Source organism: Oculina patagonica, chromosome 12 (genome assembly GCF_052425735.1).
Source record: "Oculina patagonica isolate OP01 chromosome 12, crgOcupat, whole genome shotgun sequence".
Taxonomy (NCBI): Eukaryota; Metazoa; Cnidaria; class Anthozoa; order Scleractinia; family Oculinidae; genus Oculina; species Oculina patagonica.
This window is the reverse complement of record NC_135769.1, coordinates 9724333-9742164: the sequence shown is the minus strand read 5'-3', so window position 1 is coordinate 9742164 and position 17832 is coordinate 9724333. Positions and strand designations below refer to the sequence as shown.

The window sequence follows — 17832 nt, the reverse complement described above, 5'->3', positions numbered from 1 at the left end:
GCTCAAAAAAGCTAGAAATATGCCGTCGAAGAAACACACAAGAGCTTCAAACACAAATTGTTTCGCTCGCTAAACCGTTTAGTTTTATCCGATTTACAAGCGCTTGTTTTACAAGTCCGCGTTCTACAAGTCCGTGCTTAACAAGCCCTCGTTTTACAAGTCCGCGTTTTACAAGTCCGCGTTTTACTAGTCCTCGTTTTACAAGTCCGCGTTTTACTAGTCCGCGTTTTACTAGTCCGCCTTTTACAAGTCCGCGTTTTACAAGTCCGCGTTTTACTAGTCCGCGTTATACTAGTCCGCGTTTTACAAGTCCGCGTTTTACTAGTCCGCGTTTTACTAGTCCAGTCCAGTCCTCAAAATACAGTATGCCAAAACTCCCCGCCCTCTAAAGATAAGTCCTTGACGGTTCTTGTCGTTTTTCGGTGCCTATTTATCTTCGGCATCTTTCTCATCCACCTCTGGTTCTGTCCTGTGCCTGTCATCACACGAAAGAAAAGCTGATTCTCAAAAAATCTGCCACAAAAGGAAATTGACAAAAACAATATGAAAACCATATATCGAAAGTTTCTTATTCTAAAATTTTATCATACGTCTTAATTCAGAGCTACAAAGAAGTTCCTCCTTTTGAGTTATTGATACTGTTCTTACAGTACCTCTTTCCACTAGCGAAATTTTACAAAATTCCTTCGCGGCGAAAAGGTAGCGCGAATCCAGAACAGACTCCAATCGAGAGTGGATTAATTCTAGATTACTATTAATTAACTATTACAACATTCATTTTTAAAATAGTTTCCCAAGCCGACTAAGCTAACTAAACGTCGAGTGTATCTTTCAGTAAACAAAACATGCCGTTATGACGCCGGAAATCCAGCTCACGCATACTATACCACGTGACTCACGCAAACCTCCGACTAACGTGCTACTACAGTCATTCCTTTCTAAACATTTTTTTTTTACCACCACCGTACCTTTCTACCCAAAAAACTCATGAAACCGCCCGGTTTTAACCTGTTTTAACCTTTCAAAAATTAGAGCGTTCGAAACTAAATAAGATCCGTAATCACAAACAACATACAGCCGTTTACCAGCACTCTTTAAAACTCCTGAAACCCTTCAAAATCAGGCAAAATAAATCTTTGAAATAACCTTTATCAATGTTTCTTATTTTTTATTCAGTTCTATAAAATGCCTTTCATACACTACTGTCAAACAAAAATTTCAATTTCCTCAAAGTTTCAAGACAAAAGAATAACAAATATTTCGTGCACAATGTAATTTGATTAAGCCAATATTATCACGTCTAAAAATACTTCAAGCAATTCAGTGAAAACCCGTTTTTTTTTTTCGTATCAACGAAAACCACTTTCGAATAATCAATACATGAAAATAACAATAAGATCAAAAGGAAGAAAGGAACCTTTCTAATTATTTGAAGACTTTCAAAGCCGTGATATTATGCATCCAATCCGCGATAAAATTTAATTACAACAAAATCCAAGTTCTCATTTTGAATTCCATTTTTTTCAGTTGATACCTTTATCCAACTTGTGAAAAATTCCATTCAAGTTCCTATTAATACTGTACATTCCCAATGTTTTGCTCAGGTCTTCAGAAGCGTCTTACTAACCAAATCTAAAATAATTCCAAAACATGCTGTACAAACATTCTACTCTTTGTAACAAACGACTTGACGACCAATTGTTCAGAAATGAAAATCGACACAGTTGTTGCTAAATAAAAAAAAGTTTTACGGCGGAGTCAGGCTCAAAAAATATACCGCAAGATCACACCCCCATTCATAGTCAGAAACCAGCAAACCATCTAGTTTGCTAAAAAAAACACTGCGTGACATCAATGACGTTACCTTTTTTATTTACAAAAATAACTTTAACTTGTCAAAGTAAGTGCAATTTCACAATGGTGAATATCAGTACAGTATGGGGCCCAGTTCTCGGCCGGGTCCAGTTCTCGGCCACTTTGTGTTTAACGCGTTTTTTCACACTCCAGTTGAATCAAAAGAAAAAGGTATTTCCTTCAAACGATAGACTGATTCATGTGCTTTAAGTATCTTGGGTTTGATCGTTCAATTCGATATAGAAAGCTCACACGTCGAGTTTACGCGGAGGTAGGTGAATTTGCATTCCCGAAAAAGTTGTTTGTTTACGGCTCCAAATTCATGGATGTAGTTAAATTCGTATTTTATCCAAAAGCCCCCACCATACGAGCTAATTTTTGGCATGTGAAACGTAGAATAATTCAGCTTTCTGCTTTAGTTAACTTTTCGTTGAACCGTTGTATTTTTTGGTCTTAATTTACTTCGAAATTTTTTCTTGCGACGTTTGCGTATTTGCCAGTTCTCGGCCACCCTGCTCGCTATCACAGCTTAGCGCTTGGTTTTTAATATAATTTTATCTGCTGCTGCCAGAATGAAAGAAATAAATGTTTTAAAAATAAAGTTCAATCTTATCTCTAAGTTTTGAGCTGACTCTTGTCTTGTCTATTATTTCTACAACACCTAAATCTTTCAAGACCTTTTCACTGCAAAATAAACCATCGAAATGCACGGGTCACACAATGCGGTTTTGCCAGAACCTGCACATAGGCAACTAGGCGCGTTAAAATCCTTCTTTTCTAAAGTAAAACAAAGCATCATAAAAATAATTTGGGATCGATATAGTATAAATAGGTTTACAGAGTGATTTTATGACTGTGAAAATTAATTGAGCATTTTTTTACAGATAATTACGCACAAGCTTTTTAGTGGCCGAGAACTGGGCCAAGGTGGCCGAGAACTGGGCCCACAAATGGAGCTTTTATTTTTATTATTGCTCGGGCAAATTAATTTTTGACCGGTCGATAGCTTTACACCAAAAAGCTGAATAATGTAGCTAGCTCTGGGAGAAATTTCAAGTTCCTGCGGTTCTTCTGAGGTAAGAAATACAAGTTTACGTCAAAGGGTGGCCGAGAACTGGGCCAAGGTGGCCGAGAACTGGGCCCACAAATGGAGCTTTTATTTTTATTATTGCTCGGGCAAATTAATTTTTGACCGGTCGATAGCTTTACACCAAAAAGCTGAATAATGTAGCTAGCTCTGGGAGAAATTTCAAGTTCCTGCGGTTCTTCTGAGGTAAGAAATACAAGTTTACGTCAAAAGTGGCCGAGAACTGGGCCCCATACTGTACTTTGCCCCGTAAGCTTTTTTCTCTGTCCTTCCGCCGAAGCAAAAAAACACAACCTGATTACACATTAACCCAAAAGTCGACCAAGTGTGCCTGCAACGATTTCCTGTCAAAACTAAAATGAAAACCATTGCGGTATGCGTCACCCGTAGCGGTTTTGTAGCAACCCCAAGCTATCCCCGTCTTTTTGGCCGCGCCAGGAGACTACGCTCTAGGACGACCAAAGGGTAAACTATAAATCGGCCACGCCCGATTAATTAACTGTAGTGTAAAAATGTAAAAAATGACGTCAGCTAAATTAGCGTTTTGTGTTACTTTTTACTTACAGACTACCGCGTGACGGTAACAACCTCGTGGGTAGACTGGGCTGGCACGGATGCAAATGTATGGATCAAAATACAAGGCTCAAATGGTGAAACAGGTGGTTTACATTTAGATAAGCCAAATCATAATGACTTTGAAAAGGACAGGTAAGTACACAGACGGATTAGTGCTTAAACTCAACAACCAATGTTTAACTTATCTGGAATTTAAACGGTCGCATCAGTTTTCATGCGTTTACACCTCCCTCCCACACCGGAACGATAAAACGGTCACCCTAATTGGATATTTTCAAAAACGCCGTTTATCCGTTTACGTGTGGACAGCGTAAACTTTAGGTTATTACATTTAGCGTAAAAGTATGTTACATTTACGGTTAGGTGAGTTATTACATTTAGCGTTGTTTTTTGTTATATTTACGGTCAGTATTACATTTAGCGTCAGTTTTTATTACATTTACGGTGGGTATTACATTTAGCATTATTATTGCATTTAGCGGTGATACAAATGGGCAATCTTGAAATCTCGCAACAAACAAATTTCAGGTTGATCGTTGAAAACTTCAAAGTTTAGATTACGGCTGATTGATTCATTTAAAGAGTTCACATTGGGAAATAAACATGTGAAGCAACGGTCACCACAACTGTAAAAACAAGAGAAATAATCGCAAACACTGCTCTTCTGTTCTGCTTTTTTATTTAGTTATTGAAAAACACGCCAAAAAATAAGTGAATTAAACCTTTCAAAACCCTTGGTACACGGTTAGCAGGGTAACTCGATTAGCCGGGGCACCCGCCTTCCATGTAAACAGGCCCTAAATAACTTCACCCAAATTGAAAAGCCTGAGCATATTTATCGCCTGGTTATCGGAGCAGGTTTTTACTGTGGAGGTCTTGTTTTACCTGAGAACAAAAGTTAAGCCACCACTTGTAAACACATGCGCAAATGTTTGGTTGTTTGTTATTTATTGTAGTGCGGACACGTTTACGGTGACAGGCAGAGACGTAGGAACAATGACAGGGATATATTTAAAACGCGATGAAAGTGGAAGTTATGACGGATGGCTCCCCTACTCTGTAAGCAGTTACTGCATAGCATAGCATTATTTGTTTAACGTCATATATTGCGTATGTACATACATTTTGTGATAATTGTCAAAATTTCACTCTTCGATGTACCGATCCGCTCCCACCTAAACATTTTTGTGCTGCTTACACAAAGTAACGCCGCACTAAGCCGGCATCTGTGATGTCTGTTTGTCCGTCCGGCCGAATACGGGAACTTTCATTCCCAGGGCCCTTTGTCTTGCTCGGTAAGTCGGAAATTTAGTGAAATTTTGCCTTGAAACGCTTGTACGTCCATGTCCGAAGGCTAAGTGGTTAGGTAAGCTTAGGTAGCCATCGAACAAACACAAGGTGAAATCTCGAGGCGTTGGGAGCTTTTGAAGTGAATTTATAGCTGCTTTCCTTCGGTCGATTCGATCTGCTAGGCTTCGCGAGTCACACGACGTGATTTCAAGTTCGCACGTAAAAGTAGTTCCACCCGAAACAAACACAAGACGTGGTCCCGGCATTAACCGAAGTAAAAAAAACACACACAAAAAGAAAACAAATAAAGGCCTAAAATTTTACTGAATTATTTTACAATCGTGGTAGAGTGAAAAGAAAAAAGAAAAACCCACAAAGGGAATTTTCAGTTGGTCACCCATCCAAGTTTCAACCCCGCCCGGCAGGGCTTAACTTCGGCAATAGGACGAGAGCCAGTGCTTTCCATGTGGTATCAGTCACAGACGATAAAGAACAAGACATTTCCATGTGGCTTTTAATGGGAAACACCAAGATGTAAGATGACTAAAAGTCGTTCAGTTCAGGTCATGATCAAAATCTACTTTTGTAGCCTCGAAATGAGAAGGAATGCATGTTCTAGCACTAAATTGCAAAGATATGGACATAACAAGTTGTTTTACATGGCGACAATGTCAAAGTCTTTTAACAGTTGATTGACGATCGGCCACATGCCACCGGTTAAAAAAATCAGAGAGCTTTGGAATAGAATAGGCTATCAGTTACTTGGAAAATGATTAGTTTTGAATAGGAATTGAAACTCGGAAGTGAAAGAGCCTTAAATCAACAGAAATACAAATCATCACAGCAACTTTGTTGGCAGATGGTTATTTTGCCTCCACTACCAACAAACAAGCACATAGCTAAAAGACAAATAAGTTTATTTAGGAGGGAGACCTGGCAAGAACCAACCCAAACCCCATACATTTCCCTATACTATTTTACAATGTTTACATACAAGTAGAACACATTCAAAACTCTAGTTACAGAACACATCTATAGTCAATTTTCCTTATCCATATTAAACTTAATAAAATGACTGGCATTACAAATAGTCGCTACGACATCAACTGGACAAGGCGATAGGACGCCAGTTAGGCAAAATTTACAAAGAAAACCCACGCCTTGACCTACATCTCCCAGTAAGCTCTCAGACTTAGAGCCAGTTAGGCTGGAGAACCACAACTCCGATAAGACAAGAATCTAGGATCTGTCACAAATCTCATATATTCTAAAGACGTGGACGAAAAATTACGCCATTACCTACATTTCCCAGTAAGCTCTCAGGCTTAGTGCCAGTTAGGCTGCCAGTTCGGCTAGGGAGCAACTCTTAAACACGGGCTTAGTCAGGCTATTTCTCAAGTTTACATAAACCGGTAAGTGCACGACCAAACGGTAACTAAACAAGCTTTACATCTCAAACTGCCAGTTAGGCTGGGGAGTCCACAACTTTGGACCAAAATACCCCACATACATAAGCGCCATGCCAGGTAGGCTAACAAACTTTCAAGGCAAACGAACTGGCGAGTACACTACATTTGACTAAGACCCCCTTAATGCAAATAATTGAGCCAGTAAGGCAAATAAAGTGCAAGGGAAACAAGCTTTGTGTACAACTGCCAGTTAGTCTGAGAGGCCCACTTCTTTGGACTTAAATCCCCTAAATACAGACTTGTAGAGCCAGTAAGGCAAATATAGTTGAAAGTTAAACAAACTCTAATTTGCGTAAACTGCCAGATGGGCTGAGTAGTCCACAACTTTGGGCCAAAACCAAGAACCTACTCATACAAAACAAAAAGTACAAAACAATTAGTACCAGGTAGGCCAAAAAACTACAGGAGGAACAAACTTTCACTACTAACAGCCGGTAAGACTACAGAGCGAGCATAAACAGCAATAAGTAAACAACTAATACTGAAGTGTCAGGACAAGACTAATTAGCACGGAGGCCAGAAAAAACCTGCCATAAAGAGGCTGGAAGTCTGGGTAGGAATCATGGCTCATGTTCCAACGCTTGGTATCCCATCCTACGGAGGCTTAACAAGTAAAATCAAGGCTAGTCAGCAACAAGGCGGAAGAAAATATGAAAAACTAAAAACAACAAATTAACGGAGCCCTGAACAGGGTTGGTTCAGAGGCCTAGCTGACTATCACGTGTTAAACTCCTCTTATATACCTTTGGCTGACCCCCATAATGCACCGGCCTGGGGCCCAGGCCGTGTTGTATCCCGTGCCGGCAAAATAGTTGTTTCAGCCTTCTTCGCAAGCTCATTCGTCAGAAACAACATTTGTCTTGATTGCTGTAGATAATCCAGTATCAGACATTTTTTTTTTTTACATTTTTATTGCGATTACAAAAACAAATTATTTACAAACACGCTACTAACACTACAAACTGATAACAACATACGTATTACTACTAACTAGTTACATTTCACAGTCAGTCAGACCTTATTAGTTTCATTGATAATAAGAACAAAAGTTCCAAAGTTCCTTATTAGTTTCAACCTAAGTGAATTAAACTTACTAGCACCTTATTATGCAACTTTCTATCTGTCCCCCTTTTATTCGAAGCGAAAGTTTGCTCCAAGGGTGCACGATCGTAGGTTACTCTAAAAATCTATCTCTAAGAGACTTTAAGAATGTCCTACACAAAACATTAATGTAAATATTAAGTATAAGCTAGATAGTTTTTTAACCTTAATGATCAATTGTATTTTTATTAATTTTACTGCGAATTTCAATTTTATATATTTTTAGTCGTATCGTTCTTAGCTTTTAGGGGTTTTTAATCAACTTTGTAATAATTTCGATTTTTAATTCATTTTTTTTTATGCCATTATTTTTATCTCAGGACCTCCCTAAAAACCACACTTAAGTGAGTGGAGCCTCCTGTTAAAAGATCATTATTATTATTATTATTATTATTATTATTATTATTATTATTATTATTATTATTATTATTATTATTAATGTTGTGTAAAGAAAAATAAAACGAGTTTCTTAATTGGTAGGTTACAGTACAGAAGAATGGTGGACAAAAATTAACACGCTATTACAACGAATGGTTACCAGCAAATCAGTGGATACAAATACCGCTGACTGGTCCGCCCATTATCCGGTCTCCGGGGTAAGAAGAACATACAGGTGTTTTTATGCCTCAAATATTGGTGTTTTGCAAAGGAGTTTTTTTTTTTCTGAAGAAAACTAGCAGTAATCGCAGTGGAAACGTTGCGATAATAAAATAATAATAATAATAATAATAATAATAATAATAATAATAATAATAATAATAACTTTATTTAACGAGGGTGACACTTTACAGTTGCAGCTGATAAACCATCAATATCAATCAACATCTCAAAGTGACTCCATCGTGAGACAAACGAACAAGCGATCACCTATCTTACACAACACGATGAACAACCACACTTTAATAACAAGGAGTTTTTAGTTATTAAATAAAAAGACTGCAGGTTCTCCCATTACTTCACTTTCACTTCCCCTTACCTCCCTTCATTCTTCCTTTTTATTACCTCACTTTCATTTACGTCCTACGATCCCATTGTCTAACGCTTAAATTTTACCAACGATGAGCGAGAGGATTAAAATGGCTCACCAATTACCCGCTTACATGCGCTTCCAGCAATCAAATTTATCACGGTTATTGTAGGCTCCTACAGAATTGCAACGTGTTTCTGGAATTGTGAAGCTGTGTCCTTGAGAAACTGAATGATATAATCCACATTAATTGTTCTTTTTGTACACAGACGCAAATGAAGATAACTGGCGTTCATACATATCCAGATGATTACCGTCTAAAAGCAACATTAATATTCACGGTTATTAATTTGCCTGAAGATGTCCATTTATGTACATGTAAAGTAAACCTTTAGCGGTTATTGTTGTTGCGAACTAGAATTTTAAAATCTCAAAATGTTTGCTTAGTTAGCTGCTGTGTATCGTGTCTTGCCACCAACCACGACTGGGGACTGGACAAAGGGAAAGCGTACAACAACCCAACCGGGTAATTTCATTCGGTGCACTGTCGGTTGCCATGTTAACCACAATTGACGTCAGCTAAAATGCTAACCTTGCACTAAGTTAGCCTTATTTAGAAACCGCTGTAATTGATAAAAAATAAATTAAACAATGCCGTGAACTCGTGGTGTCTTTTAATTTCTGAGTCTAATAAATACCTCTTGTTATTAAATTCTCAACCTCGGATATTGCATTTCTAGCTTTCTGATTGGTTTACTGAATCCCGGTTATCAGCTCATATACCTATGTTTGACCTTATATGGAAAATGAGTGCGGCAAGTGCCGCTTAGCGTAAAATTTTTCTACGGGAAGCGACAGTTCCATCAAAAAAATGGTTTTAAACAGCAAATTTGGCGAGCTTGCCTACAAAAACCACAGAAATGCCAAAGTAAATTTAACTACGCAAAACAAAAGGATAGAAAATCCATGGGAAGAAACTCTTTCGTTCGCTTTCCTCGTATGTTTCATTCAACTCAAGAAGTGAACACCGCGCCAGAAATTTTCGCGCCTCCTCAGAGACGAGATCCATACTGTAATCCCCATACATAACGTGTCCCATTCGAGTTAATTTCGAAAAATCCTCGAGTTCTTATCAAAGGGTGATTTCTTAATGACTCTGTCCGCACGATATGTCTGGAAAGTTGTTTTCTTTTTTGTTTTGTTTTTTTGCAATAAAAATCTTTTATTGGTGTTAGGGCTTACAGTACAAGGAAACAAAAAACTAACAGGAATAAAGAAAAAATAATAAGAAGAAATTATAAAGGTATTTACATGCGTTACAATTTGTTTTACATACAGTGCATACATTTATCGTTAAACTTAATTATACAAGGATACAAAGAAAACGTAGAAATAGTAGTATTGAAAAAAAGATTACGTACTTGTATTTATGAGAAAAAAAAAAAGAAAAAAGAAAAAAAACTACAAAAGATTTTCATATATTTCTTCGAATTCAGGCAGTTTGTTATTTTGGATCGCGATTTCTCTTTGTATATTAAGTCTTTCTTTTAAGAGTGACAGAAAACTTTCGAAGCATAGTTTTTCATCGTGTAAGCATTTACAGAATATAGAGTATTTCGCAATGAGAAGCGTGTAGTTTAAAGAGTACGAGTGCGTCTTTTTGTCAAGAATTCCATATAAAATCATACTGTTTGATAATGTGGTCTTTTCTTTAGTTTTGCTGGACCACCAGTTTTGAAATAAATTCCAAAAAGATAAAGTTGAAGAGCAGTGTAAGAACATGTGATCTAAAGAGTGTCTGTCAGTGAGACATTGAGGGCATAAATCACTATCTGGCCCGGGTTGTTCGAAGGCTGGATAACGCTATCCACCGGATAAATCGCTATCCAGTGGAAAGCCTAGTATATTTTGCTAACACTTATCCGCTGGATAGCGATTTATCCGGTGGATAGTGTTATCCAGCTTTCGAACAACCAGGACCTGATATTTTGGCTTTAAAAAGGCTAACTTTTGTTGGAAGGATATTATGAATAAGCTTATATTGAAACATTGATATCTTTATGTCACTTTTTATCTGGAAGGGTAATTCATAAACTTTGTTTAAGTTTGCTCGGTTAAAACCGTACCTTAAAATTTTGCTTTCAGCGGTTGGGGGTAAAAATACGTTTTTTAACATAGCGGAGTAGACGTTTTTGGTAGAAATTACGTTTGTTTTATGATTTCCATTTTCTGCTGTTTGCCGAGGAGTTCTTTTAATTGTTACTTTCCAGTCATTCGAAATGGAATTGATCAATCCAAAATATAAAGTAAAAGGTGTTTCAAGACGAAATTTTTCGGAGAATTGTTCAAAAGAAAGGAAACTACCATCATTTTGGAGAAGGTCTTTAATACGTAGAATATTTTTTTCGAACCAATTTTTGTAAAAAGGTGTTTTACCCTCGATTTTTATGTTGCGGTTGTTCCAAATGATTTCGTTGTGTAGAGATGTGTTGTTCTGAAAGGCTTGTTTTGAGCTCTGCCAATGTTTTAAGACTTCGTGATAGAAGCCTGGGAGGCGGTTAAGTTGCAGCGAGTTGATATCATAATTGCAGTGTGTCAGAAAAGAGAGGCCTCCATGATATTCTAATGCGATCTCAGGGATTATCTTCCAGGACGCGTCAGTATTGGTTTCCAAACGTGGTATCCAAGCAACCTTTAAAGCTTTATTCATGAAGTTAAAGTCAGTCATTTTAAGACCGCCGTGTTTTTTCTCACCAATGATAGTTGATTTTTTATCTTTGCGGGCTTTTCATCCCAAATAAAGTCAAAAATCAATTTCTCGATTTCTTTGATAAAATTTTCTGGAATAACAAGAACAGATGCATTGTAGATTTATTTTGAAAGTCCGAAAGTTTTCACAATGTTTATTTTACCGTAGAGTGTTAAATTTCTTCTCTTGCAACTATTAAGCGTCTTTTCTAAGTTCCGGATTTTCTCTGCAAAGTTTAACTCGTTGGTTTTATTTGTGTCATACGAAAAGAAGATACCAAGAGCTTTTATTGGGTCCCGCGGCCAACGAAAACCAATGGGAGTTTCGGTTTTCTTTTTCCATGGACCAAGCCACATTCCCTCAGACTTTGTTGTGTGAATTTCTAGACCGGAGAGGTTTTTGAACTTATCAAGTAGAGTTAGTAAGTGGTCAACAGAATCCGGGTCCCGAACAAAAACAGTGGTATCATCTGCGTATAGAGAGACTTTAATTTCTTTCTCACCTACATTAATGCCTTTTTTGCCGGTATCATTTCTAATTTCTCTTGCGAGTATTTCTATGCCAATTACGAACAAAAGTCCGGACAACGGACAACCTTGTCTAACACCTCGTTCTACTAAAAAGAATTCCGATGCAAATCCATTGTTAAGAACACAGTTGGAAACATTGTTGAATAAAATTTTAACCTAGTTTTTGATGTTCGGCCCAAAATTGAATTTTTCAAGGCAGCTGTTAATAAAATCCCTTTCAATGGTATCGAAGGCTTTTCTGAAGTCTATAAATAGGGAGATTCCCGGAATGTTATTCTCTTCTGTGTAGTTCATGATGTCGGAAATTAAACGAACATTTTCACCAATGTACCGGTTTTTAATGTAGCCGGTCTGATCGGGATTAATAATTTTTGGAAGTACTTTTTTTAGCCGTTTTGCAATGACTTTTGTTAATATTTTATAATCAGTATTAAGAAGCGAAATTGGTCTAAGGTTATCGAGTACAGTAGTGTCTTTGTTCGGTTTCGGGATGAGTGTTATAATTCCCCGTCTTTGAGATATCGATAGTTTACCGCTATCGTAGGCGTAATCAAAACACTGTAACATATCGGTGTGCAGTTCTTTCCAGAAGTGTTTGTAGAATTCTGCTTGTAGCCCATCTGTACCTGGCGATTTTTCATTTTTGAGCTCGTTTAAAGCTTTTAATTGTCATAGTCTGTAAGATTCGAACTTTGGCCGGCCACCATACCTCACCGATTTCGCTGAAATTTGGCATGCAGTCCTGTTTTAGGGTCCTAACTACCAAATGGATATTAAAAAGTTTCAATTCTTTTTATTTTGGAAAATATCGAGAAGGCCGATTTGAAGCGTCCGTGACGGCCCGCCAACATGGCGGATCGAAGGTGTTCTTGTTACTTCGACACTGAACCTGCCGTCACAGTTTCTCCATCATACTTGGTACAGTTATAAAGAACTATCTTTCTTCTTTCAATATATCAAAATAGATTCGGCAAATGTTGAGTTTGAATGATCAACGGCCAAGAGGTTCGAAGGTATGTTAACGATGTTTTGAACAGCCTCAAATTTACTACAAAATGAAAGGCTTATAACTCCACTGTTATCTCGATTTAGAACTAGCCATTTACCATGAACAAAGCTTGTTCATTGGTGAATTGATTCCATTAATAAAAAAATTGGGGAAATGTAACAGTCTAGAATTAAAAAATATAGAACCTCTAGTAAATTGGCCATTTCAGCACCATTTCAGCGGATCAGCTCATTTAACAGCAAATAATCGGGAGAAACATGAAAGGGTTACAGTCGTTTATAATAAGCAGTTTTCATGTATTCTTTGCTTATTTATATAAATACATGATCTTTGCCAAAGATATGGCGATTTTTGAGCGTACGATCGTTTTTCCAAATTTTTATATCGGCAACTTTGTTGTCGAGATTATACGCTGTTGTTATTCAATATTCGTTTCACAAGAACTTCTGTTGCTCGCATTTTCCAAATCACTGTTTAAGAAATTGCCCATTCCGTAACAGAGTCATTCTTAATTTTTCTTTAAAAATTACTAGGAAAGCAAGAATGTCATAGAACGGTTTTTGCGTTCGACGAAGGAGAACGCAAACCTAATTTCGTCCTGTGGTTTTCGATAGCTGGTGTCCTGTGCACGGTTTTATGCAGGAAAATTCCACATTCCTGTAAGGAGACTAGAATGGCCACCCCAGTAAAATTTTGCAGGGGCAAGTCTCGGCCGGGAAACTGGTAACCACAGATGACCTAGATTCATGCAAAACAAGATGGCGTCGCAAACTGAGATAAGAAACATTTTTTGCTTCAAGAAAAGGGCTAAAAACGTGTAGCCAAACTAGAAATTTGGCGGAAATTGTCATGGAGAACATTAGAGGGTTATCATCCAGGGTAGCAGAGTCGTCGTCAGCCACCGAACGGCATAAAAAGAGTTGAAATCGAGTAAGTCGATGCGTAGTTTCGTGGGGAGTTCGTTCGTAGGTAAGCAGCGTGTTTTCCTGCAATAATTATATGTTGCACAAAACTACAAATTGTCATAGTATTACATGCAACGAGAGTGGGTGTAATAAGGATCAAAATTGTTTTCTCGCTTCTTAGAATTTGTGATATATCGTTATTCCTAGAAATGCTAGACATTTTAACAAGGAAATCGTTGTACGTGTATATTGAATGTTACATTAATGCGTGTAGTGGATTACTGTATGAATGATGTCTGTATTTTGAAGTATTTGTGGAATTTTAAATCAAAGCGAAAGTATTTCCGGCAGAAGTTTGTGGAAGTGTAAAGGCAGGGCTTAGCCAAAGCAACACACACTGGGACTTCGAACAAGTAGTAGTTAATTATGAAGGAACAAATTAAAGATGCATAAAAGTCGTTTAAATCCAACCGATAACAAGTCAAGTGAAATAAATAATCATTTTTCACGGTACATAACAATTCTTTTTATGGAGTAGACGAAATGATCGCTAATACCAGCTAGTGCATTTGTGGTTTTGTTTATGTTTTGTGAGTTTCACATCAAAGTGCCAGGAGCGAATTCAATTTTATTTACATTTATTCTGATATCAATAAGCGAATGTCAGACAACTAGCCCCAGACAACTCGCCCCCAATATTGCTTACGAGTCATTTTGCTAACGAACAGTTTGCCAAAGTTGTCTCTCTTTGCACACGCTTTAAGAACGAGAAATATTCAGATTTTCACTCTCTTTTACCAAAACACAAGTTGGGGACAAATAATATTGTCTTAAGATTGTGGGCGAGTTGTCTGGGGCGAATTTTCTAGGGGGCGAGTTGTCCAGATACCCAATAAGCTTTTGCCATTCCGGTCATTATTTCAGGTTCTTTTTCTTCTTTTAATCACAATCACGACTTGTGATGAATCATTTGAATGGCTTTGATTAGGTAGCATTCATCCAAAGAAAAATGCTGCTTTATCATATCAAGAACTGCTACAATCTAAAACAGGGTGTCTGCTTCAACAAAAATAAACCGTGCCTTCTCAATGCAAAACCCCAGAAATTGCTATTCCAACATACCAATACTCGAACGCACTCTTTAATCTATGATTACTGCTAGTATACTAGTGAAAATACCTGTCAGACATAACTTCAACTGTTCGTGTTATCTGGCTGTTTTTCACAAATATGCAAATTAAGGAATTCTTAAAGTGCCTATCTTTAACTATTTCACGCTTAAAGATTCCTCTAAATCTTTTCGCCTACCTTTTGGCCAAACGAAGTTTTGTGCCTCCAGGCAGAATGCGCGTTATCAGCAATGAAAGTCGAAGGGATACAGAAGCTCGAGTAAAATTCAAACTGCTGTGAAATGAACATCGTTTGAGCTTGACGTGTATTTATAGATTGCGCTCCGTTAATTAAGTTTATTCATTTGGCGATCAGATAAAAATCAATGAATGATCAGAGTTTAAAAAGTCCATTTCTAAGCACGAGAGACACGGATATTTGTTTCAGAAGCATTTATGCATAGAAATACCGGTTTATTATTGACTGACGCGGTTAAAAAATACTCGGCTTCCAGCGGTAAATCTGCATTTATAATAGCTGGGAGTTTGGGGTGTTTTTTTGGTGTTGTTGTAGGAAGGCGGGGGAGAGGGGGGGGTGGAACTGGTGCCTCCGTATCCTCTTTAGATCTCTGACACAGTGGTCTGAATGTTGAACAAAAGAGCTCATCTGTTAATAAGCATAATGCGAGCTGATTTTGAAATAAACTTGACTTTACGTTTGTGTCATCAGTAATTATCGTGTTCGAAGAAGGCGTGGCTTACTCGCGGCAAGAACAATGTAATAACAGTGAAGCTAACACATTTTCCTCATTGAATTGAAATGAATTTCGAATCAATTCTTTTTAGGGCAAGTTAAAAGATACAAATGTTTTTCGTCCAGATTTTTACAAAAAGAGAGCAGGTGAGAACTTGGCTGTTTTTGTTATCTCGGACTTTTTTTTTTATTAAAGTCGAACCTCTCCATAAGGACACCTCTCGTGATGCGTCATGACTTACATCACGTATGTCCTTATCCCCGACCTAGGTGAAGAAAGGGACTATGAGAGTACAGAGGCTTTCCGAAGAACTCAACGCAATATCCCCCCAAAGCTCGAACCGGGATTTAAAAATCTCAAAAAGGTGTTAATATGAATTGTAAATCCACTCATAGCGGTCTGGCCTTACTAAAACCTGCAGAGAGAAAAAGACAGTGGCCAGATAAATGAAAGCTGCTCGAGATTACGCTGTTGAGCAGATTCTGTAAAATTCCCCTTATAATCCTTTTCTCTCATAAGCCCTCCCAATTCAAGGCCCATATATTTCTTCCAAGTCAACTGTCAAAGTTTAAGGCCACTTTTTTCCTACCAGGTTGCACCCAAACCACGTTTAAAAAAAATCAGGCTTTTTAAAGTACGTTTTATAAAGCCATACCTCTATGAGTGGATTTACTGCAATTCATACCAACACCGTCTTGAGAGTTTTAAATTTTTTTAAATCTTGGTGACACTGCCCCTTTAATTCATTAATGTAATTCAAATCAGTTTATAAAAACGTATTTCACAAAACAAGAAGTTTTTTAATTTCGCTTTAAGCCACCGCACCCCCCGCAACCCACCCACGGATATAAGACCTACCACATTTAAGAGCCCACATTTCGTACCAAACTGTACAACCCCAGGGCTTATACAAGCAGATTTTTGTACTTTCTTACACGGTTGGGAAGCGTGATGGCCTAATAATGGTCACTGCGCTGGACTCTGGACCAAACAGTCCTGGATAGAACTTTTTGGGGGACAATGCGTTAAGTTCTTTGGAAAGCCTCTCGACTCCCAGAGTCCCTTTCTTCACCCAGGTGTAAAAATGATTAGGGACGGACCATTAGAAAAGTGATGGGGGGGGGGTGGGGAAAAAACAAAAAAAAAATTCATGCAAGCCAAAATGGCAAGAAAAAAAAATCGTGCAAAGGGGAAGGCAAAGAAAAAAAATTCGTGCAGAAGGAAAGGTCCTATTAATACCTGATAATACCTGCCATCATTTAACACTTGATGAGATCTATTTTTCGACGAAATATATGGTGGAGAACGCTGAAAATAGTATTTCCGACCCTAGAAATTTCAAAATTTTCTGAGGTAGCATGCACACACACCCCCCGTTAATGGATTGTGATCATAACATTCCTTTAGCTCGTCTCTCTCTAGCCTGCGTAGATTGCTTACTAGTTAACTCATTTCTCAAACAGATTGCAAACATGAATGTTACGATATACAGTGGTCTTAGTTTATGTTGTCAATTCCGGTCAAATAGGATTTCTGCAGTAATTATTTATGAATTTTTGTTACGTATAGTTTTAGTTTTTTTATATGTTTATGTCTAAGTTTTCCCACGAACTTTTCACAGAAATATATGAAAAACACAAATCTATTATACGAAGTGATTGAGAAATTCATCCTGCTTTGGTGTGTTAAGAAACGAAAGAAGATGTGTAAGAAACTAATGACAAGCTTTTAAAATAGCACTCAAAAAAAATTCTGTCCAGGAGGTCTTTTAATCTTGTACATAACTTGTCACCGCATGCCAGGAAATGTGAAATGAAACCGGTCCTAGCTATGTGTACGTGATGTTTCTTGTGTCACGCAGTTTCTGCTTTTGCGGTTTCGAAACGTGCTGGTGTATCTTCTTTAATAATATTCTTTGCTAAACTGTCGATATCGGTATTGTTTGCGACCTTAAATGATTCAGTCCAGTTTCATAAGTTTTCTTGGCAACACGGTCAAGTTTGAGGCGGCGTTTTGGTGTTTTTGTATCAGCTATATGAAGCTATACGACATTGGATATCCGACGGACAGCCGCAAGTATGAGTCGACTTTGGTAAGTTATAAATGTAAAAGCGAGTCGACGAAAATGATATCGTTAAGAGCGAGATCAACAGTAATTCTGCACGCGGAAACAAGTTGAATGTGTGAAGATCGGGGCTTTCAAGGAGTCTATTGTTGTAGTAGCCAGTCTTCACGACATGAATTGAGTATCATTGTTACCAATTTAAGACATGTTTTTATTTCATTTTTTGCTACATGGTACTCGCTACACTGCAAAACTCGTGTGGATGAATGCGAAACAGGAAAGCCCTGTAAGATTTTGCAAGGGTTTCGCCTAATAAACGAAAAGAGATTCGGCATTTTCGTCTAAATGATTACTGTTACCGGGTTA

General features: G+C 37.7%; 1 protein-coding gene across 6 annotated transcripts in view; it reads left to right on the top strand.

Moving 5' to 3' along the window:
- LOC144633312 (uncharacterized) overlaps nt 1-17832 on the top strand; it is a 68182-nt gene that overhangs the window by 13697 nt on the left and 36653 nt on the right. For 3 of the 6 annotated variants that reach the window (XM_078492184.1, XM_078492179.1, XM_078492182.1), the window contains 2 exons: nt 3508-3649; nt 4474-4576. The exons of 2 other annotated variants lie outside the window; for them this stretch is intronic. In XM_078492184.1, the coding sequence (XP_078348310.1) occupies nt 3508-3649; nt 4474-4576 (245 nt within the window). Of the gene's footprint in view, nt 1-3507; nt 3650-4473; nt 4577-7857; nt 7974-8613; nt 9006-17832 lie in introns of those variants that run through there. One more of the 6 variants, XM_078492181.1, reaches the window with a different exon arrangement.